Raw genomic sequence first — 23,956 nt, forward strand, 5'->3', positions numbered from 1 at the left:
GTTAGAGATGAGCTCAGTGGACTCCCAAGTTCAAATCTGTTCAAAACCCCTAAAATTTTTCCCCGACCGGCAACTTCAATGGATTCATACATTATATATTCATCAGATTATGGAGTTGAAGCGGATATACTATATATATATATATATATATATACATTATTTATTAGAGTCTACTTATAAATCCAGTTTTGCATACACTTTACAGAAACCTTTGTTTATATTGTTCTTTCATACATTATATATACCATATACACTCACCGGCCACTTTATTAGGTACACCTCGCTAGTCCTGGGTTGGACCCCCTTTCACCTTCTTTCTTGGTGGCATAGATACAACAAGGTGTTGGAAACATTCCATAGTGACATGATAGCATCACGCAGTTGCTGCAGATTTGTTGGCTGCACATCTATGATGGGAATCTCCCTTTCCAAAGGTGTTCTATTGTATGAGATGTGGTGAGTGTGGAGGACATTGGAGTACAGGGACCTCATTGTCCAGTGGTGAGATGATTGGAGCTTTGTGACATGGTGTATTATCCTGCTGGAAGGAGCCATCAGAAGATGGGGACACTGTAGTCATAAAGGGATGGACATGGTCAGCAACAATACTCAGGTAGGCCGTGGGGTTTAAACAATCAATTATCACTAATGGGCCCAAAGTGTGGCAAGAAAATATCCCCCACACCATTACACCACCACCACCAGCCTGAACCAGTAATACAAGGCAGGATGGATCCATGATTTCATGTTGTTTATGCCAAATTCTGATCCTACCATCTGAATGTCGAAGCTGAAATCGAGACTCATCAGACCAGGCAACGTTTTTCCAATCTTCTATTGTCCAATTTTGGTGATCCTGTGAGAATTGTAGCCTTAGTTTCCTGTTCTTAACGGACAGGAGTGGCACCCGGTGTGGTCTTCTACTGCCCATCTGCTTCAATGTTCGATGTGTTATACGTTTAGAGATGGTATTCTGCATACCTTGGATGTAACTAGTGGTTACTTGAGTTACTGTTGCCTTTTTATCATCTGCAACTAGTCTGACCATTCTCCTCTGACCTCTGACATCAACAAGGTATTTTCCTCCACACAACTGCCGCTCACTGGATATTTTCTCTTTTTCGGACCATTCTCTGTAAACCCGAGAGATGGTTGTGTGTGAAAATCCCAGTAGATCAGCAGTTTTTGAAATACTCAGATCAGCCTGTCTGGAACCAACAACCATGCCACGTTAAAAAGCCACTTAAATCTCTTTTCCTTGCATGTCCCCCTCAGATCTACAGCGACTGCACCTCCAAGTGCACTTGCAGTGCAAAGTGGATTTGCATTCAGTAAATAAACCCCACGTCTAGATGTCTAAATGCATTGAGTTGCTGCCTTGTGATTGGCTGATTAGCAATTTGTGTTACCAAGCACTTGAACAGGTGTACTTAATAAAGTGGCCAGTGAATATACACTATATTACCAAAAGTATTGGGACGCCTGCCTTTACACGCACATGAACTTTAATGGCATCCCAGTCTTAGCCCGTAGCGTTCAATATTGATTTGGTCCACCCTTTATAACAGCTTCAACTCTTCTGGGAAGGTTAGCCTCAAGGTTTAGGTTGCATCCATGTCTTTATGGATCTTGCTTTGTGCACTGGTGGGCAGTCATGTTGGAACAGGAAGGGGCCATCCCCAAACTGTTCCCACAAAGTTGGGAGCATGAAATCATCCAAAATGTCTTGGTATGCTGACACCTTAAGACTGTAAATGGCATTTTGAAAGGAAATGAAGATATTTAAAAAATAACAAATTGTACTTTTTTTTTACATAGGTGCTACAGAAAATGAATGAATTCAAATGTAAAAAAGTTTTCATACAAATGTTATGCATAGAATATGGAGAACCCAGAGCTTTGTATAAAACCTGCGTTCAGATCAATATTGGCAGCTTCACCAGTTGAGGCCAAATACAAACCTAACAAATAGATCAAAAAAGAAAAAAACAGGTGCACTTATCCTTTTAAATTAAATATGGTGTCTGTCCATTTAAGAACTCATATAACCAACAAAGTATAACTCATATACATAACATCTCATCATATAACTGTGCAAAAAGTGCTAAAGAAAAATACATACAAAAAAAAATGTTCAAAATAGCAACTTATCAATTCATATAATTGTGCAAAAAATAAGAATCCAATCCACAGTGCAGATCTCCAGTAATGAAGATCAGAATATGACTGTGATGGGAAGTGCTTTCTGTGCATAAAACAATTTACCAATTCATATATCATCATACAACTTAGACCACCTTTGCAAATAATAATAAAAGTCCAGAGAAAAAGCACAGCAATAAAGATGCACTATCTGCTAATTTATATTTACCAACTGCTTCATTTAAATACAGTTAGATCAGACCTCACACTTCATAGGTGTAGAATCTAAAGGCGATTGTACTGTATATCCTTACATAGGTCATCCAACTGGCAGATATGGGGGTCTGGGGTTCATCCATCTAGATCAGGGGTCTCCAAATGTTTCACCTCAAGGGCCACATTGTATATTTTACACACATTCACAGGCCAAAAAATCAGTTATTCATAAATGAATCCACAGCAGTGGAATTTAATAGAAATTTGCAGGCAGTACAGTTGGTCCACATCAGAGCCTCCCCATAAATCTTTGTCCCTATCAGTCTCCCTGCACATTTGTATCTCCATAACCTATCAGAGTCTCCCGCAAATTGGTGTCTACATCCGAGCCCCCTACATTTGTGCCCCCATCAAGGCCCCCACACACATAACCCATCAGTCACCCCAAGCAGGTCCCCATCAGGGCTCCCACATGTGTCCCCATCAGGGCCCCCCCATGTGTCCCCCATAATGGCCCTCCACACATCTGTCTCCATTAGTGCTCCCCCACACATTTCCCCATCAGGACCCAACACACATGTCTCCATCAGATTTCCCCCACACAGGTTCCCATTAGGGCCCCCCCTACATGTGTCCCCATCAGGGTCCCACCACGCGTATCCCCATCAGGGCCCCCACACACAGCTGTCCCCATCAGGGTGCCTACGTGTCCCCGTTACAGCCCCAACACACGTGTCCCTATCAGGTCCCCCACACATGTCTCCAATGGGGGACCCCACACACACGTGTCCCCATCACCCATCAGAGCCCCACGCATGTGTCCCCATCAGGGCCCTCCCACATGTGTCCCCATTAAGGCCCCCCACACATTTGTCCCAAAGTCCCCCACAGATGTATCCCCATCAGGCCCCCCACACGTGTCCCCATTAGAGCCCCCGCACAAATGTGTCTCCATCACAGCCCCAACTTCCCATGTTTCCCCATCAGACCTCTGCCCCCTTTTCCTTGCCCTTTCTATGCCTATCAGTCTCCCTGCATATTTGTGTCTACCTCAAATTTCCCATTTACATCAGTGCTCTTTACCTGTGCAGTGTGACTGTAATGGTGGTTTGATTGGCTGTGCTTCCCAGCTCCTGCCCGGCTCTTACATCAACACTTGGAAGCCGGGATTTGCGGCTGGTGCGCAATAAAGTAATATGAAGTAATTCATTGGTTGCTTAGGACGTCGGCGGTCCTAGCAACCAATAACACAGTGAAGAGCCGGGAGAGGCAGACATTATCAGGATGTGAGACCTTCACTGCACACTCCCGGGGGTGAGTTTGTATCGCAGGTCCCGTTACCTGACAAAGTCTAAACAGAGACGGTGCCTGAAGTGAGTCTGGGGACATTGGCTGCGGGCCACAAAAAAAGGGCCTTACAGACCAGATGTAGCCCATGGGCTGGACTTCATCATGGCACTAAAATAATATTTCTGCTACAACTTGATGACAATTTTTAAAAATGAAAAAAAATACATAAAAATTAAAAATCAAAAATAACGAAATTGTAAAAGATGTTTTTGCAGGAAAGATAAAAAATGTGTCCACATTCAGTGACAAAATCTCTCCCAGGAGAAAAGTCTGGAGTTCCCCTTTACCTTCATTGAAGGAGAGGGGTGCAGGCCTTGGTGTGAATGGAGTGCAGTTGTAGTGTTCAGTTTTATCTGCTGTGGATGAACTCTGAGCAGATTTGGCCCGTCTCCCTCCAGCCTCCATAGCACAATGGTTAAAGCTGCAAGCTACGGTGTGTGAGGTTGCGAGTTCAACTCTCTGCGATGCCGCCGATGGTGCAAAACTTTACCGGGAACTTCTGGGGTATGGATCCCTTCTTCTCCGTGGTTATCACCGAACTAAAAAGGACTATTAACATGGATGTGTTTAGGCTGAGTATGAGCTGCTACTACATTATGCTGAGATATGAACAAACTCCGCCCCTCTTGGATCCTCCTCGTAGTGTGCTCAACGTTGCTGATCAGTCCGTGTGTGAGCCGTGATGACAACACCACAGAGCAGTAGAGAGCCCCGCCTGTTATATGACAGCATTAGACCTAAGAACACCTGTCTGCCCAGCAAGGACTATCGCCTACCACAGCTTCCTGACATTGAGCATCTGAACGAGTCCAAGTTGGCTGTTGCTGCATTTGAAATCGCCAAGCAAGTCCATACATTTCTTCACCGATACCACAAGTATCTTCACCTGTACCACCAACAGCCCCGCAATAAACGGGAGGACTGGAGGAAGATGATGGGACTTCTGCATGACCAATATCAGTCTCTCAAACGTTGCGCACAAGGAGATGGCAAGCACCTTCTGAAATTGCAAATTGCAGATTACTTCAACCGGCTGGGGAACCTGGTGAAGAGAAGGAAGTACAGATGTGTCATTCGAGGTGAAATCTCCACTTGTCTTTTAAAGTTGGGTGATCTCAACTCTCACATGAGAGCCATTAAAACCTAACCGCAGCTCTTCTGTGTTCAGTGCCCGCGGCTAAACAACTCCGTATGAGGGGAGCACCATAAGAACATCACCTGCCCTGCTGCAAAACCCTCCAACTACTTTTACTTACTGGACTGAAATAATTTACCACAGAAAGGGAGAGGGAGAGATCCATCCAAATCTCCATTCAAGGCATGAGAATCTATCATCCCAACACCGGTGCCTCGAAAGCCAGCTTGAAAGAGCCCAGACACGCTCCCTGCTAAAGATAAACTTCACGGGGACGTGGCCAGCATGTGACCAAGGCGAGACATGCTTCCGTAGTGCTTTGTGCAAATCTGGGTTTTTATCCTGCTAATAATAAGGAAAAAAAAAAAAGATGAAGTTTGCATTTAATTGACATTTTGAATAAAAATAAATAAAAACATTTAAAGAAAGAACATATTGTACTCCTTTTATTTTTGCACCAGTGCTACACAAAATGAATTCATGCTTTATACACTATAGAGACCCATGCAGCCAGAAAGGAATGTGCTGTTGATCGCTTAAGGGGGCCACCAGCCAGTGCTACATTTTTTTACAGTGGGTAAGGAAGCCCATTCATGAATCTTTTTTTTTTTTTTTTCGTTCAACCACTGCACTCAATGAAAAAAAAAAGATCCAATTCCCCATCTACACCCCCCCCCGATGGGAATCCTTCCCACTGAGCTATTGTTTTCTAATGGTGGGGGGACTTCCCAGCCATCAAAATACACTAATCAGAGCTTCTGACTATAGCCAGTGCCTCTGACTGATCGGGAAAACCCAACAGGATGGTTGTACAGACTCCGATTAGTAGGTCGACTTCTGTACAACCAGCCTGTCCATACATGGGTTGAAATTCGACTGGTCCCTGCTGGACTGCCTAAATTTCAATCTATGTATGGCCGGTTTAAAGGGGTTGTAAACCCTCATATTTTTTTCACCTTAATGCATCGTGGGCAGTGTGGTCTTCTACTGCCCATCTGCTTCAATGTTTGATGTGTTATACGTTTGGAGATGGTATTCTGCATACCTTGGATGTAACGAGTGGTTACTTGAGTTAGTGTTGCCTTTCTATCATCTGGAACTAGTCTGCCCATTCTCTTCTGACTTCTGACATCAACAAGGTATTTTCCTCCACACAACTGCCGCTCACTGGATATTTTCTCTTTTTCAGACCATTCTCTGTAAACCCGAGAGATGGTTGTGTGTGAAAATCCCCGTAGATCAGCAGTTTTTGAAATACTCAGACCAGCCTGTCTGGAACCAACAACCATGCCACATTAAAAAGCCACTTAAATCTCTTTTCCTTGCATGTCCCCCTCAGATCTACAGTGACTGCACTTCCAAGTGCACTTGCAGTGCAAAGTGGATTTGCATGCAGTAAATAAACCCCACGTCTAGATGTCTAAATGCATTGAGTTGCTGTCATGTGATTGGCTGATTAGCAATTTGTGTTACCAAGCACTTGAACAGGTGTACCTAATAAAGTGGCCGGTGAATATACACTATATTACCAAAAGTATTGGGACACCTGCCTTTACACGCACATGAACTTTAATGGCATCCCAGTCTTAGTCTGTAGGGTTCAATATTGAGTTGGTCCACCCTTTATAACAGCTTCAACTCTTCTGGGAAGGTTAGCCTCAAGGTTTAGGTTGCATCCATGTCTTTATGGACCTTGCTTTGTGCACTGGTGGGCAGTCATGTTGGAACAGGAAGGGGCCATCCCCAAACTGTTCCCACAAAGTTGGGAGCATGAAATCATCCAAAATGTCTTGGTATGCTGACACCTTAAGACTGTAAATGGCATTTTGAAAGGAAATAAAGATATTTAAAAAAAACAAATTGTACTTTTTTTTTTACATAGGTGCTACAGAAAATGAATGAATTCAAATGTAAAAAAGTTTTCATACAAATGTTATGCATACAATATGGAGAACCCAGAGCTTTGTATAAAACCTGCGTTCAGATCAATATTGGCAGCTTCACCAGTTGAGGCCGAATACAAACCTAACAAATAGATCAAAAAAGAAAAAAACAGGTGCACTTATCCTTTTAAATTAAATAAGGTGTCTGTCCATTTAAGAACTCATATAACCAACTAAGTATAACTCATATACATAACATCTCATCATATAAGTGTGCAAAAAGTGCTAAAGAAAAATACATAAAAAAAAAAAAAATGTTCAAAATAGCAACTTATCAATTCATATAATTGTGCAAAAAATAAGAATCCAATCCACAGTGCAGATCTCCAGTAATGAAGATCAGAATATGACTGTGATGGGAAGTGCTTTCTGTGCATAAAACAATTTATCAATTCATATATCATCATACAACTTAGACCACTTGTGCAAATAATAATAAAAGTCCAGAGAAAAAGCACAGCAATAAAGATGCACTACCTGCTAATTTATATTTACCAACTGCTTCATTTAAATACAGTTAGATCAGACCTCACACTTCATAGGTGTAGAATCTAAAGGCGATTGTACTGTATATCCTTACATAGGTCATCCAACTGGCAGATATGGGGGTCTGGGGTTCATCCATCTAGATCAGGGTTCTCCAAATGTTTCACCTCAAGGGCCACATTGTATATTTTACACACATTCACAGGCCAAAAAATCAATTATTCATAAATAAATCCACAGCAGTGGAATTTAATAGAAATTTGCAGGCAGTACAGTTGGTCCACATCAGAGCCTCCCCATAAATCTTTGTCCCTATCAGTCTCCCTGCACATTTGTATCTCCATAACCTATCAGTCTCCCGCAAATTGGTGTCTACATCCGAGCCCCCTACATTTGTGCCCCCATCAAGGCCCCCACACACATAACCCATCAGTCACCCCAAGCAGGTCCCCATCAGGGCTCCCACATGTGTCCCCATCAGGGCCCCCCCATGTGTCCCCCATGATGGCCCTCCACACATCTGTCTCCATTAGTGCTCCCCCACACATTTCCCCATCAGGACCCAACACACATGTCTCCATCAGATTTCCCCCACACAGGTTCCCATTAGGGCCCCCCCTGCATGTGTCCCCATCAGGGTCCCACCACACGTATCCCCATCAGGGCCCCCACACACAGCTATCCCCATCAGGGTGCCTACGTGTCCCCGTTACAGCCCCAACACACGTGTCCCTATCAGGTCCCCCACACATGTCCCAAATGGGGGCCCCCACACACGTGTCCCCATCACCCATCAGAGCCCCCCGCATGTGTCCCTATCAGGGCCCCCCCACATGTGTCCCCATTAAGGCCCCCCACACATTTGTCCCAAAGTCCCCCACAGATGTATCCCCATCAGGCCCCCCACACGTGTCCCCATTAGAGCCCCCGCACAAATGTGTCTCCATCACAGCCCCAACTTCCCATGTTTCCCCATCAGACCTCTGCCCCCTTTTCCTTGCCCTTTCTATGCCTGTCAGTCTCCCTGCATATTTGTGTCTACCTCAAATTTCCCATTTACATCAGTGTTCTTTACCTGTGCAGTGTGACTGTAATGGTGGTTTGATTGGCTGTGCTTCCCAGCTCCTGTCCGGCTTTTACATCAACACTTGGAAGCCGGGATTTGCGGCTGGTGCGCAATAAAGTAATATGAAGTAATTCATTGGTTGCTTAGGACGTCGGCGGTCCTAGCAACCAATAACACGGTGAAAAGCCGGGAGAGGCAGACATTATCGGGATGTGAGACCTTCACTGCACACTCCCGGGGGTGAGTTTGTATCGCAGGTCCCGTAACCTGACAAAGTCTAAACAGAGACCGTGCCTGAAGTGAGTCTGGGGACATTGGCTGCGGGCCACAAAAAAAAGGGCCTTACAGACCAGATGTGGCCCATGGGCTGTACTTCATCATGGCACTAAAATAATATTTCTGATACAACTTGATGACAATTTTTAAAAATTAAAAAAATACATAAACGTTAAAAAGCAAAAATAACAAAATTGTAAAAGATGTTTTTGCAGGAAAGATAAAAAATGTGTCCAAATTCAGTGACAAAATCTCTCCCAGGAGAAAAGTCTGGAGTTCCCCTTTACCTTCATTGAAGGAGAGGGGTGCAGGCCTTGGTGTGAATGGAGTGCAGTTGTAGTGTTCAGTTTTATCTGCTGTGGATGAACTCTGAGCAGATTTGGCCCATCTCCCTCCAGCCTCCATAGCACAATGGTTAAAGCTGCAAGCTACGGTGTGTGAGGTTGCGAGTTCAACTCTCTGCGATGCTGCCGATGGTGCAAAACTTTACCGGGAACTTCTGGGGTATGGATCCCTTCTTCTCCGTGGTTATCACCGAACTAAAAAGGACTATTAACATGGATGTGTTTAGGCTGAGTATGAGCTGCTACTACATTATGCTGAGATATGAACAAACTCCGCCCCTCTTGGATCCTCCTCGTAGTGTGCTCAACGTTGCTGATCAGTCCGTGTGTGAGCCGTGATGACTGCACAACAACACCACAGAGCAGTAGAGAGCCCCGCCTGTTATATGACAGCATTAGACCTAAGAACACCTGTCTGCCCAGCAAGGACTATCGCCTACCACAGCTTCCTGACATTGAGCATCTGAACGAGTCCAAGTTGGCTGTTGCTGCATTTGAAATCGCCAAGCAAGTCCATACATTTCTTCACCGATACCACAAGTATCTTCACCTGTACCACCAACAGCCCCGCAATAAACAGGAGGACTGGAGTAAGATGATGGGACTTCTGCATGACCGATATCAGTCTCTCACACGTTGCGCGCAAGGAGATGGCAAGCACCTTCTGAAATTGCAAATTGCAGATTACTTCAACCGGCTGGGGAACCTGGTGAAGAGAAGGAAGTACAGATGTGTCATTCAACATGAAATCTCCACTTGTCTTTTAAAGTTGGGTGATCTCAACTCTCGCATGAGAGAAATTAAAACCTAACCGCAGCTCTTCTGTGTTCAGTGCCCGCGGCTAAACAACTCCGTATGAGGAGAGCACCATAAGAACATCACCTGTCCTGCTGCAAAACCCTCCAACTACTTTTACTTACTGGACTGAAATAATTTACCACAGAAAGGGAGAGGTAGAGATCCATCCAAATCTCCATTCAAGGCATGAGAATCTATCATCCCAACACCGGTGCCTCGAAAGCCAGCTTGAAAGAGCCCAGACACGCTCCCTGCTAAAGATAAACTTCACAGGGACGTGGCCAGCATGTGACCAAGGCGAGACATGCTTCCGTAGTGCTTTGTGCAAATCTGGGTTTTTATCCTGCTAATGATAAGGAAAAAAAAAAAAGATGAAGTTTGCATTTAATTGACATTTTGAATATAAATAAATAAAAACATTTAAAGAAAGAACATATTGCACTCCTTTTATTTTTGCACCAGTGCTATACAAAATGAATTCATGCTTTATACACTATAGAGACCCATGCAGCCAGAAAGGAATGTGCTGTTGATCGCTTAAGGGGGTCACCAGACGGTGCTACATTTTTTTACAGTGGGAAAGGAAGCCCATTCATGAATCTTTTTTTTTTTTTTTTCGTTCAACCATTGCACAAAAAAAAAGATCCAATTCCCCATCTACACCCCCCGATGTGAATCCTTCCCACTGAGCTATTGTTTTTCTAATGGTGGGGGGACTTCCCCGCCATCAAAATACACTAATCAGAGCTTCTGACTATAGCCAGTGCCTCTGACTGATCGGGAAAACCCGACAGGATGGTTGTACAGACTCCGATTAGTAGGTCGACTTCTGTACAACCAGCCTGTCCATACATGGGTTGAAATTCGACTGGTCCCTGCTGGATTGGCTAAATTTCAATCTATGTATGGCTGGTTTAAAGGGGTTGTAAACCCTCATGTTTTTTCACCTTAATGCAAGGTGGGCAGTGTGGTCTTCTACTGCCCATCTGCTTCAATGTTCGATGTGTTACACGTTTAGAGATGGTATTCTGCATACCTTGGATGTAACTAGTGGTTACTTGAGTTACTGTTGCCTTTCTATCATCTGGAACTAGTCTGCCCATTCTCCTCTGACCTCTGACATCAACAAGGTATTTTCCTCCACACAACTGCCGCTCACTGGATATTTTCTCTTTTTCGGACCATTCTCTGTAAACCCGAGAGATGGTTGTGTGTGAAAATCCCCGTAGATCAGCAGTTTTTGAAATACTCAGATCAGCCTGTCTGGAACCAACAACCATGCCACGTTAAAAAGCCACTTAAATCTCTTTTCCTTGCATGTCCCCCTCGGATCTACAGCAACTGCACTTCCAAGTGCACTTGCAGTGCAAAGTGGATTTGCATTCAGTAAATAAACCCCACGTCTAGATGTCTAAATGCATTGAGTTGCTGCCATGTGATTGGCTTATTAGCAATTTGTGTTACCAAGCACTTGAACAGGTGTACCTAATAAAGTTGCCAGTGAATATACACTATATTACCAAAAGTATTGGGACGCCTGCCTTTACACGCACATGAACTTTAATGGCATCCCAGTCTTAGTCCGTAGGGTTCAATATTGATTTGGTCCACCCTTTATAACAGCTTCAACTCTTCTGGGAAGGTTAGCCTCAAGGTTTAGGTTGCATCCATGTCTTTATGGACCTTGCTTTGTGCACTGGTGGGCAGTCATGTTGGAACAGGAAGGGGCCATCCCCAAACTGTTCCCACAAAGTTGGGAGCATGAAATCGTCCAAAATGTCTTGGTATGCTGACACCTTAAGACTGTAAATGGCATTTTGAAAGGAAATAAAGATATTTAAAAAATAACAAATTGTACTTTTTTTTTTTTACATAGGTGCTACAGAAAATGAATGAATTCAAATGTAAAAAAAAGTTTTCATACAAATGTTATGCATACAATATGGAGAACCCAGAGCTTTGTATAAAACCTGCGTTCAGATCAATATTGGCAGCTTCACCAGTTGAGGCCGAATACAAACCTAACAAATAGATCAAAAAAGAAAAAAACAGGTGCACTTATCCTTTTAAATTAAATATGGTGTCTGTCCATTTAAGAACTCATATAACCAACAAAGTATAACTCATATACATAACATCTCAGCATATAAGTGTGCAAAAAGTGCTAAAGAAAATTACATACAAAAAAAAAAGTTCAAAATAGCAACTTATCAATTCATATAATTGTGCAAAAAATAAGAATCCAATCCACAGTGCAGATCTCCAGTAATGAAGATCAGAATATGACTGTGATGGGAAGTGCTTTCTGTGCATAAAACAATTTACCAATTCATATATCATCATACAACTTAGACCACTTGTGCAAATAATAATAAAAGTCCAGAGAAAAAGCACAGCAATAAAGATGCACTACCTGCTAATTTATATTTACCAACTGCTTAATTTAAATACAGTTAGATCAGACCTCACACTTCATAGGTGCAGAATGTAAAGGCGATTGTACTGTATATCCTTACATAGGTCATCCAACTGGCAGATATGGGGGTCTGGGGTTCATCCATCTAGATCAGGGGTCTCCAAATGTTTCACCTCAAGGGCCACATTGTATATTTTACACACATTCACAGGCCAAAAAATCAGTTATTCATAAATGAATCCACAGCAGTGGAATTTAATAGAAATTTGCAGGCAGTACAGTTGGTCCACATCAGAGCCTCCCCATAAATCTTTGTCCCTATCAGTCTCCCTGCACATTTGTATCTCCATAACCTATCAGAGTCTCCCGCAAATTGGTGTATACATCCGAGCCCCCTACATTTGTGCCCCCATCAAGGCCCCCACACACATAACCCATCAGTCACCCCAAGCAGGTCCCCATCAGGGCTCCCACATGTGTCCCCATTAAGGCCCCCCACACATTTGTCCCAAAGTCCCCCACAGATGTTTCCCCATCAGGCCCCCCACACGTGTCCCCATTAGAGCCCCCGCACAAATGTGTCTCCATCACAGCCCCAACTTCCCATGTTTCCCCATCAGACCTCTGCCCCCTTTTCCTTGCCCTTTCTATGCCTATCAGTCTCCCTGCATATTTGTGTCTACCTCAAATTTCCCATTTACATCAGTGTTCTTTACCTGTGCAGTGTGACTGTAATGGTGGTTTGATTGGCTGTGCTTCCCAGCTCCTGCCCGGCTCTTACATCAACACTTGGAAGCCGGGATTTGCGGCTGGTGCGCAATAAAGTAATATGAAGTAATTCATTGGTTGCTTAGGACGTCAGCGGTCCTAGCAACCAATAACACGGTGAAAAGCCGGGAGAGGCAGACATTATCGGGATGTGAGACCTTCACTGCACACTCCTGGGGGTGAGTTTGTATCGCAGGTCCCGTAACCTGACAAAGTCTAAACAGAGACCGTGCCTGAAGTGAGTCTGGGGACATTGGCTGCAGGCCACAAAAAAAGGGCCTTACAGACCAGATGTGGGACATGGGCTGGACTTCATCATGGCACTAAAATAATATATCTGCTACAACTTGATGACAATTTTTAAAAATTAAAAAAATACATAAAAATTAAAAAGCAAAAATAATGAAATTGTAAAAGATGTTTTTGCAGGAAAGATAAAAAATGTGTCCAAATTCAGTGACAAAATCTCTCCCAGGAGAAAAGTCTGGAGTTCCCCTTTACCTTCATTGAAGGAGAGGGGTGCAGGCCTTGGTGTGAATGGAGTGCAGTTGTAGTGTTCAGTTTTATCTGCTGTGGATGAACTCTGAGCAGATTTGGCCCGTCTCCCTCCAGCCTCCATAGCACAATGGTTTAAGCTGCAAGCTACAGTGTGTGAGGTTGCGAGTTCAACTCTCTGCGATGCCGCCGATGGTGCAAAACTTTACCGGGAACTTCTGGGGTATGGATCCCTTCTTCTCCGTGGTTATCACCGAACTAAAAAGGACTATTAACATGGATGTGTTTAGGCTGAGTATGAGCTGCTACTACATTACGCTGAGATATGAACAAACTCCGCCCCTCTTGGATCCTCCTCGTAGTGTGCTCAACATTGCTGATCAGTCCGTGTGTGAGCCGTGATGACTGCACAACAACACCAGAGAGCAGTAGAGAGCCCCGCCTGTTATATGACAGCATTAGACCTAAGAACACCTGTCTGCCCAGCAAGGACTATCACCTACCACAGCTTCCTGACATTCAGCATCTGAACGAGTCCAAGTTGGCTGTTGCTGCATTTGAAATCGCCAAGCAAGTCCATACATTTCTTCACCAATACCACAAGTATCTTCACCTGTACCACCAACAGCCCCGCAATAAACAGGAGGACTGGAGGAAGATGATGGGACTTCTGCATGACCGATATCAGTCTCTCACACGCTGCACGCAAGGAGATGGCAAGCACCTTCTGAAATTGCAAATTGCAGATTACTTCAACCGGCTGGGGAACCTGGTGAAGAGAAGGAAGTACAGATGTGTCATTCGAGATGAAATCTCCACTTGTCTTTTAAAGTTGGGTGATCTCAACTCTCGCATGAGAGAAATTAAAACCTAACCGCAGCTCTTCTGTGTTCAGTGCCCGCGGCTGAACAACTCCGTATGAGGGGAGCACCATAAGAACATCACCTTCCCTGATGCAAAACCTTCCAACTACTTTTACTTACTGGACTGAAATAATTTACCACAGAAACGGAGAGGGAGAGATCCATCCAAATCTCCATTCAAGGCATGAGAATCTATCATCCCAACACCGGTGCCTCGAAAGCCAGCTTGAAAGAGCCCAGACACGCTCCCTGCTAAAGATAAACTTCACGGGGACGTGGCCAGCATGTGACCAAGGCAAGACATGCTTCCGTAGTGCTTTGTGCAAATCTGGGTTTTTATCCTGCTAATAATAAGGAAAAAAAAAAGATAAAGTTTGCATTCAATTGACATTTTGAATATAAATAGACATTTAAAGAAAGAACATATTGTACTCCTTTCATTTTTGCACCAGTGCTACACAAAATTAATTCATGCTTTATACACTATAGAGACCCATGCAGCCAGAAAGGAATGTGCTGTGGATCATTTAAAGGGGCCACCAGACGGTGCTACATTTTTTGACAGTGGGTAAGGAAGCCCATTCATGAACCAGTGGATTCAATGAAAAAAAAAATCCAATTCCCCATCTACCCCCCGATTCTGGACAGCCGCACTCCGATAAAAGCCTTTATTGTAATGAATAGTCAACGTTCATGTGACAGCAGAAGCAGGACAAACAGCTGACGCGTTTAACAACATCATTGTTGCTTAGTCACTAAACAACAATGATGTTGTGAAACGCATCAACTGTTTGTCCTGCTTCTGTTGTCACATGAACGTTGACTATTCATTACAATCAATGCTTTTATCAGAGTGCGGCTGTCCAGAATCCATTTCTTCAATAATCCTCGTGCTGAGCCTGCACCTGGCTTCCACTTTGAGGAGGGCGTTTTCTTCAGTACACCACCTGGAGCGGTTCACCCTTTTGTTTGCTTCTCCTAGGGGGAGGAGCTACCAGCTATGCGGGGAGGAGCTACCAGCTTCGCCGGGGGACCCCAGAAGTCGAGGATCGGGGCCACTCTGTGCAAAACGAACTGCACAGTGGGAGGAAGTATGACATGTTTGTTATTTAAAAAAAACCCAAAAAACAAAGCTTTACAATCACTTTAAGGACTAGAACAATTTAACGTTTTCAGTTTCTTCATGTGCTCTTTTTGGGGGAGATTTCCCCTCATTTCCTATCCTTGGAAGTAGAGCCAACAGGCATAGGACATGAAAGGAAATCTGCCCAAAGATGACACAGACAGGAGCACTCAGGAGGGTGGGCTGTCTAGTAGGGGGAATATGATAGGATGTACTGTACTTGGTACTCTCTCCAGGCTGAGTGGAAGTCTTGCAGGGTGCACCTATTACGTCCCCAGTGTCCAATGTCTTCCAGTGAGCAACACTGACATTCCCAGGTTGGAAAATGGTAGAATGGATATATTGTGTTTTATAAATGAATCTCACTTCCTATAATCATTTATTATATTATTGGAATAACATCTGCTGACCTTCACTGTGAAAACAGTCAAAAACAATGAGAACTCATGTAAAATCATACAAATTCCATAACCCATAAAGAAATTGGAAAAATATGTTGTTTGATCACTGCAAACTACATTTAAATGTAATTTTACCAAACGCTCAATTAAAATCCAATCAGATCAGACTTTTACATTTCATAGGTGAAAAATCCAAAGGGGGTTGTACATCTTTACACGGGGCATCCCAATAGTAGATATGGGGGCAGGGGCGTACCAAGTGGTTGGCGAGACCGGCGCCCGCCAGGGGCGCAGGCCAAGGGGGGTGCCAATTGGCAGTTTTCTTCACTTCAGCACAGGCACAGCAGCGGTGGGCTGGTGGCTCCGAGCACTGCTGCTTGCTGCTGGGCTAGTGGGCTGGCCCAGTGGCATACTAAGTGGGGGGCGGGCCGCCCCGGGTGCCACAAACTAGGGGGGTGTCAGGCCACGCCCCCCTCCGTGACTGAAGAGGCAGTTTTGAGCAGCGGCACAGAGCACAGACAAGGTGACAGGCAGCGGCAGCTAACACACACACGGAGATACGGGCTTTGCGGGGGGGGTTGCGAGCCGCACCCGAGTGACACCCGTCGGCACACCCGGAACCCAGCCGCAACGATCCCCATCTCTCGTAGCCGCGCCGCGGCTCTGATAAGTGTCGGTTGTCTCACACAGCCGAGCAGAGTGAAGCCGCCTCCCCCTCCTCCGTTACGTTTACACGTGCTGACTGTGCATGTCCCGCGCTGATCACCTGAGCCGAGGTACATTATGGGTCTAAAGGGGGGGTCTGCAGTGTAGGGGGGGTCTGTACTGTAGGAGGGGGTGTCTGTGCTGTAGGGGGGGTCTTTACTGTAGGGGGGTCTGTATTGTGCCACCTCCCAGGTCAAAGATCAGGACGTTGCGTTCACCTCGGCTTCCTTTATCCAAGCCATAAGCAATGGCAGCAGCTGTGGGCTCATTAATGATTCTCAGCACATTTAAACCAGCGATGACCCCGGCATCTTTAGTGGCTTGGAGCTGGTAGTCATTAAAATAGGCTGGCACGGTGATCACAGCATTTCTCACAGGATGACCCTGGTATACCTCAGCTGTTTCCTTCATCTTCAACAAGTCCATAGAGGAAATTTCCACAGGTGCAAAGGTCTTCTCTTCTCCTTTGTATTCCACTTTCACGTTGGGCTTCCCACAGTCACTCACCACCTGGAATGGCCAGTGCTTCATATCAGACTGCACCACGGGGTCATCAAACTTCCTGCCTATCAGTCTCTTGGCATCAAAGACCGCGTTCTGCGGATTCATGGCCACCTGGTTCTTTGCTGTATCTCCGATCAGTCTCTCTGTGTTGGTGAAGGCCACATAGCTCGGGGTGGTGCGGTTGCCCTGGTCATTGGCGATGATCTCCACCTTGCCATGCTGGAAGACGCCAACGCAGGAATAGGTTGTGTCTAGATCAATGCCAATTGCAATGTCTTTGGGAGCCATCTTCTTGCTGGTGGATGGGTAGATCGCTATAGAATGTCTTCTCTGGGGTCAGTAGATGAAGCCGGTTCTTCTTTGCTGTGTCAGAAGATACGACTTCTCTGTGCTGTATCAGGAACGGAGTTGTATTCTCCTCTATGAGCTGAGCTCTGTCTTCTCTCTGGGAGTTTTACTATCTGCCTCTCTCTGTGCAGCTCAGCTCTATTTATACTCGCTGGGTCAGCTGTGAGAAAGTTCCTGACCAATCACGGACAATCTAGGCACACGCTTTTTGTCTCCCAGGGAACCAGCTGGAACCTTCCGGAGACTTCCTGGATGCATCAGCCAATCAGCACTGACCTGAGACAACGTCATACTCAGATGATTCAGGAATATTCAGGGACTCCTTAGGCTCTCACCAATTAGAGTTGGGTATGGTGATCTCAAAATGCCGGGAGGCATCATGAAGGTTCCAGAATGCTGGGTGGTATCGTGAAGGTTCCAGAATGCTGGGTAGCTTCACGAAGGTTGCAGAATATCGGGTGGTATCGTGAAGGTTCCAGAATGCCAGGTGGTATCACGAAGGTTCCAGAATATCGGGTGGTATCATGAAGGTTCCAGAATGCTGGGTAGCTTCATGAAGGTTCCAGAATATCGTGTGGTATCGTGAAGGTTCCAGAATGCCAGGTGGTATCACGAAGGTTCCAGAATACCAGGTGGTATCATGAAGGTTCCAGAATGCTGGGTAGCTTCACGAAGGTTCCAGAATATCGGGTGGTATCGTGAAGGTTCCAGAATGCTGGGTAGCTTCACGAAGGTTCCAGAATATCGGGTGGTATCGTGAAGGTTCCAGAATGCCAGGTGGTATCACGAAGGTTCCAGAATGCTGGGTGGTATCATGAAGGTTCCAGAATGCTGGGTAGCTTCACGAAGGTTCCCGAATATCGGGTGGTATCGTGAAGGTTCCAGAATGCCAGGTGGTATCACGAAGGTTCCAGAATACCGGGTGGTATCGCGAAGGTTCCAGAATGCCAGGTGGTATCGCGAAGGTTCCAGAATGCCGGGTGGTATCACGAAGGTTCCAGAACAGCGGGTGGTATCACGAAGGTTCCAGAATACCGGGTGGTATCGTGAAGGTTCCAGAATACCGGGTGGTATCGCGAAGGTTCCAGAATGCCGGGTGGTATCACGAAGGTTCCAGAACACCGGGTGGTATCACGAAGGTTCCAGAATACCGGGTGGTATCGTGAAGGTTCCAGAATGCCAGGTGGTATCACTAAGGTTCCAGAATAATGGGTGGTATAGCGAAGGTTCCAGAATGCCGGTGTTACGTGGAAGAGCACCGCTGTGTCTTTCTATATAACTGTGCAAATAATAAAATTATCATGGACAGAACTCAGCATGGAAGAACACTGTGTCCCCTCCGAGCAGTGTGCATGTGTATGCATGGATGGAATGAATTACAAATCAATGTTATTTATACAAAGTAACACATTAACCCTCCACCCCCTATATCTGTATATTACACCCTTTCCTATGCGGTACTTTTCTGGTGTATATGGGTGTTTAACCATTTCAAGACTGGAAGGTGACTAGATATGATAAGCCCAATCACTGGGATCACTACAAGTGGGAAATTACAAACCCTTGAATGACTTTAATTGTGTGAATTCTTCCTTCCTGATGAATACGGAGTCCCAATATTAACCCTTCCACTACTAAAGCGTCTCCCACTTCCCTAACAGCACACAGTGCTGCCTGCAAACATGTTTGGATCCTCCTGCACCCCAAAGTGGGAATCATAACACCTAGTAGATTTGATTTATTTATTTCAGGTACTTATATAGCGCCGTCAGTTTATGCAGAGCTTTATATATACATTGAACATTCACATCAGTCACTGCCCTCAAGGAGCTTACAATCTAAGGTTCCTAACACACACATTCATACATACTAGGGACACTTTTGACAGTATCCGATTCACCTACCAGCATATATTTATAGTGCGGGAGGAAAACAGAGTACCAGGAGGAAACCCACACAGGCACAGGGAGAACATGCAAACTCCATGCAGATGGTGTTGTGTTCGGGATTCGAAACAGTAACCTTTTTTTTGCTGCTAGGTGAAAGTGCTAACCACTACACCACTGTCCACTGTGCTGCCCTGTGCTGACTTTCATATCCAGGATTAGTGCTTCAAAAGTGACTGCTGCCCTGATAAATTATGTGTCATCATCGAGACATCCCTGCATACCACAGTGCTACCTACAACCCCCCAACCCTATCATGTCATTACCGTTTAGCCAGACCTCCCCCATCCAGAAGAATCCTTTCCCATAGAAGAAACCAAATCTAAACTGCAGACTAAAAACATCCAAATTGAAGGCCAAAACCTTGTTTTATGCATGTACAACTGATGGACATTATAGACATTATCGCTGGGTGCCTGGGAGCCTGCACTTAGCTTGGGAGAGCAGGAGGCACTTATAAAATGCTATACTGGGCTGTCTTGTAGAAAGGCTCTTACCAGGGCTTATAGATATCTGCATACAGGGCTGTAAAGATATATGAGAAGGAGGGATTTCAGGCAGCATTGGATGTTTTTTTGTAATGTTTGGGCATGGCACATAGTTTGGAAGGGTTGTAGGAACTTTAAATCTGGCCTCACAATTAGTAACCACTACGGGAAATGAACTCCATTAGTGGGGGAAAGCAGCTGGAATGTTGGTGGGTTTGCAGACGGTACTTTGCAGCCCATTGGGAGCCATTGCAGCTGGCACATTAGGAAGGGTAGAAGAAACTTTCTTTATAAAATGGTTAAAAACACAGACATTGGGAGGAAGCCAATAGTGAGGAAAGGGATGATATATCTGGGTGCCTAAATGCTGCCAGCAGGGTGGACAAGGATAATAAGAACATCCAGAAATGAGCTGCTGCTAGCCGTGAAAGGGTCAAACATATACAGACATTGGAAGCCACCAGACATTATAGGGTTAAAAGTTCCCAGCCATCAGGAAACATCTCCATATAAATAGGTAAATCCTATCCAGCCAACACAGACCCACAGGAAATGAAAGGGTTAATCACATCCAGCCATTAGGGAGCGGTTAGCCATGAAAGGGTTAATAAAATCCACCTGGAAGGACATCAGTCATGAAAGGGTTAATGGTATTCAGCCTCTAGGGAGTTGATAGACATGGAAGGGTTAATCTTATCCAGCCACTGAGGAGACATTTGTCATAAATTGGTGGACCCGTGTTCAGCCACTAAGGAGATGCTGATCATAAAGGGTTAATCATATGCAGCCAACATAGAGCTGTTAGTCAGGTTAATCCTGTCTATCCACCACAAGTCATGAAAAGGTTAACTGTATTATGCTTAATGGAGCTGCTGGTCATGTGAGTGTTAATATTATCTGGCCACCAGGGAGCAATTAGTCAAGAAATGGTTAATTGTATTCAGCCACTAGGTAGCTGTTATAAATGGAAAGGGTTAATCCCAACCACCGGGGACCTGCAAGTCATGAAAGGGTTAACTCTGTCCAGACAGCAGAGATCTGTCCCCAACATTCCTGTACATTCAGGAATCATCTAAAGTTGATGACGTTTGTCTCAGGTCAGTGCTGATTGGCTAATGCTTCCAGGAAGTGTCTGGAAGGTTCCAGCTGCTTCCTAAGGACTGTGCGTGATTGGTCAGGAACTTTCTCACAGCTGAGCCAGCGAGTATAAATAGAGCTGAACTGCACAGAGAGAGGCAGATAGTAAAACTCCCAGAGAGAAGACAGAGCTCAGCTCATAGAGGAGAACACAACTCCGTTCCTGATACAGCACAGAGAAGACATATCTTCTGACACAGCAGAGGAGAACCAACTTCATCTACTGACCCCCGAGAAGACATTCTATAGAGATCTACACATCCACCAGCAAGAAGATGGCTCCCAAAGACGTTGCAATTGGCATTGATCTGGGCACAACCTATTCCTGCGTTGGCGTCTTTCAGCATGGCAAGGTGGAGATCATCGCCAATGACCAGGGCAACCGCACCACCCCAAGCTATGTGGCCTTCACCGACACAGAGAGACTGATCGGAGATGCTGCCAAGAACCAGGTGGCCATGAACCCGCAGAACACGGTCTTTGATGCCAAGAGACTGATTGGCAGGAAGTTTGATGACCCTGTGGTGCAGTCTGACATGAAGCACTGGCCATTCCAGGTGGTGAGTGACTGTGGGAAGCCCAAAGTAAAGGTGGAATACAAAGGAGAAGAGAAGACCTTTGCACCTGAGGAAATTTCTTCCATGGTCTTGTTGAAGATGAAGGAAACAGCTGAGGCGTACCTGGGTCATCCTGTGAGAAATGCTGTGGTCACCGTGCCAGCCTATTTCAATGACTCCCAGCGCCAAGCCACTAAAGATGCCGGGGTCATCGCTGGTTTAAATGTACTGAGAATCATTAATGAGCCCACAGCTGCTGCCATTGCTTATGGCTTGGACAAAGGAAGCCGAGGTGAACGCAACATCCTGATTTTTGACCTGGGAGGTGGCACATTTGACATCTCCATCCTCACAATTGATGATGGGGTCTTTGAGGTGAAGGCTACAGCAGGTGACACACATCTGGGTGGAGAAGACTTTGACAACCGGATGGTGAACCACTTTGTGGAGGAATTCAAGCGCAAGCACAAGAAAGACATCAGCCAGAATAAGAGAGCTCTGAGGAGGCTCAGAACAGCCTGTGAGAGAGCCAAGCGCACCCTGTCCTCCAGCACTCAGGCCAGCATTGAGATTGACTCTCTGTATGAGGGCATTGACTTCTACACTTCCATCACCAGGGCTCGTTTTGAGGAACTCTGTTCAGACCTCTTCAGGGGAACCCTTGACCCTGTTGAAAAGGCCCTGAGAGATGCCAAGCTGGACAAATCTCAGATTCATGACATTGTTCTGGTCGGAGGCTCTACACGTATCCCCAAGGTGCAGAAACTCCTTCAAGACTTCTTCAATGGGAAGGAGCTAAACAAGAGCATTAACCCTGATGAAGCTGTCGCCTATGGAGCTGCTGTACAAGCTGCCATCCTAACAGGTGACAAGTCTGAGAAGGTCCAGGATCTGCTCCTGCTGGATGTGGCCCCGCTCTCTCTTGGTCTAGAAACAGCCGGAGGAGTTATGACTGTACTCATCAAATGTAACACCACCATCCCCACCAAGCAGACACAGATCTTCAGCACCTACTCCGACAACCAGCCAGGTGTCCTCATCCAGGTTTTCGAGGGTGAGAGAGCAATGACAAAGGACAACAACCTCCTGGGCAAGTTTGAACTGAGTGGCATTCCTCCAGCTCCACGCGGAGTGCCACAAATTGAAGTCACCTTTGACATTGATGCCAACGGAATCCTCAATGTGTCTGCTGTGGACAAAAGCTCAGGAAAGCAGAACAAAATCACCATCACCAATGACAAGGGCAGGCTGAGCAAAGAGGAAATAGAGAACATGGTGCAGGAGGCAGAAAGGTACAAGGCGGACGATGATGTCCAGAGGGAGAAGGTTGCTGCTAAGAACTCTCTGGAGGCCTATGTCTTCAATCTAAAGAGCACAGTGGAGAATGACAATATCAAGGACAAAATGAGTGCATCAGATAAGAAGGCCATTGTGGATAAGTGTAATGAGGTCTTGTCATGGCTGGACAAGAACCAGCTGGGTGAGAAAGAGGAGTATTTCCACCAGCAGAAGGAGCTGGAGCGGGTATGTAACCCTATCATCTCCAGATTGTACCAAGCGGCAGCAGGAGGAGGGATGACAGGAGCCAGCTGCAGTACTCAGGCCAGACAGGGCTGCAACCCCGGACCCACCATTGAAGAGGTGGATTAAAGACTTCACAGTGTTAACTACAGAGGGACTTGTATATGAATTTTCGGAATGGTCATCATTGCAGAGTTAGGGTAAGGACAGTATAACATTAAAAATATAAGGACTTGCATGTGATCATATTGGACTGAACAGCACTGAAGAAAAGGACTAAATACAGTACTTTAAAAAGACATAAACAGTGAATAATGAGGGAGATTGTACAGTGTTTTTTGCAGGTCATCAAACACGTCAAGCAAACTACATTTTACTATTTTAGGAATTTTTTTTTCTACTTTGATGTTTGTTGTACATATGGTAATTGATATTTTTCCTAATAAATATTTTTCTTTTTTAATTTATTTGTGTTTTGTTTTAACGTTAAATCTAAATATATTTCTAATATATGTGCAAGCTAAAATGCTGTTTTTTTATTTTCCTTGCATGTCCCCCTCAGATCTATAGTGACTGCACTTTCAAGTGTACTTGTAGTGCAAAGTGGATTTGCCTTTCGTAAATAACCCCCCTTTTGTACATTGGGCTATGCAAGGAGTAGGTCATTCTGTGCAGATAGTTTGCAGCATCTGTGCTCAACATCATCTACATCTTTACTGATTCTGGCTGTTTTATGTCCTGATAAGACCAGATTGATGGGTACAGAGAAAGGTTTCCATACTAAAATGAAAATCGTGTTCACAAAATAACAAGCTCTAGCCAACATGTCTCGAGGTGTCTGTGCAGAAATATGCATTTCACACACTTCACAGCAAAGTTCTCTGAAAGTTTTGTTATCCTTTTTGCCTCCCATTGTTTATTTTTTGTT

The 23,956-nt window shown here is 45.0% G+C and overlaps 2 protein-coding genes across 2 annotated transcripts; one reads left to right on the forward strand and one right to left on the reverse strand.

The window, feature by feature from the left end:
• Positions 1–16,683: 16,683 nt before the first annotated feature.
• Positions 16,684–17,319, reverse strand: LOC141126517 (heat shock 70 kDa protein-like). The gene has a single exon (XM_073612454.1). The coding sequence runs from the start codon at positions 17,317–17,319 to the stop codon at positions 16,684–16,686; it is 636 nt and encodes a 211-aa protein (XP_073468555.1).
• Positions 17,320–20,932: 3,613 nt separating this feature from the next.
• On the forward strand, positions 20,933–23,389 carry LOC141129726 (heat shock 70 kDa protein-like). The gene has a single exon (XM_073617818.1). It carries the CDS (start codon positions 21,226–21,228, stop codon positions 23,155–23,157), a length of 1,932 nt encoding a protein of 643 aa, XP_073473919.1. The 5' UTR covers positions 20,933–21,225; the 3' UTR covers positions 23,158–23,389.
• The last annotated feature ends 567 nt before the right edge of the window (positions 23,390–23,956 follow it).

This window comes from Aquarana catesbeiana, linkage group LG02 (genome assembly GCF_042186555.1).
Source record: "Aquarana catesbeiana isolate 2022-GZ linkage group LG02, ASM4218655v1, whole genome shotgun sequence".
NCBI lineage: Eukaryota > Metazoa > Chordata > Amphibia > Anura > Ranidae > Aquarana > Aquarana catesbeiana.

What these genes read in the sequence shown, in the direction of transcription:
- LOC141126517 (XM_073612454.1), bottom strand. Translation starts at nt 17,319, where the DNA reads ATGGCTCCCAAAGACATTGCAATTGGCATTGATCTAGACACAACCTAT.
- LOC141129726 (XM_073617818.1), top strand. Translation starts at nt 21,226, where the DNA reads ATGGCTCCCAAAGACGTTGCAATTGGCATTGATCTGGGCACAACCTAT.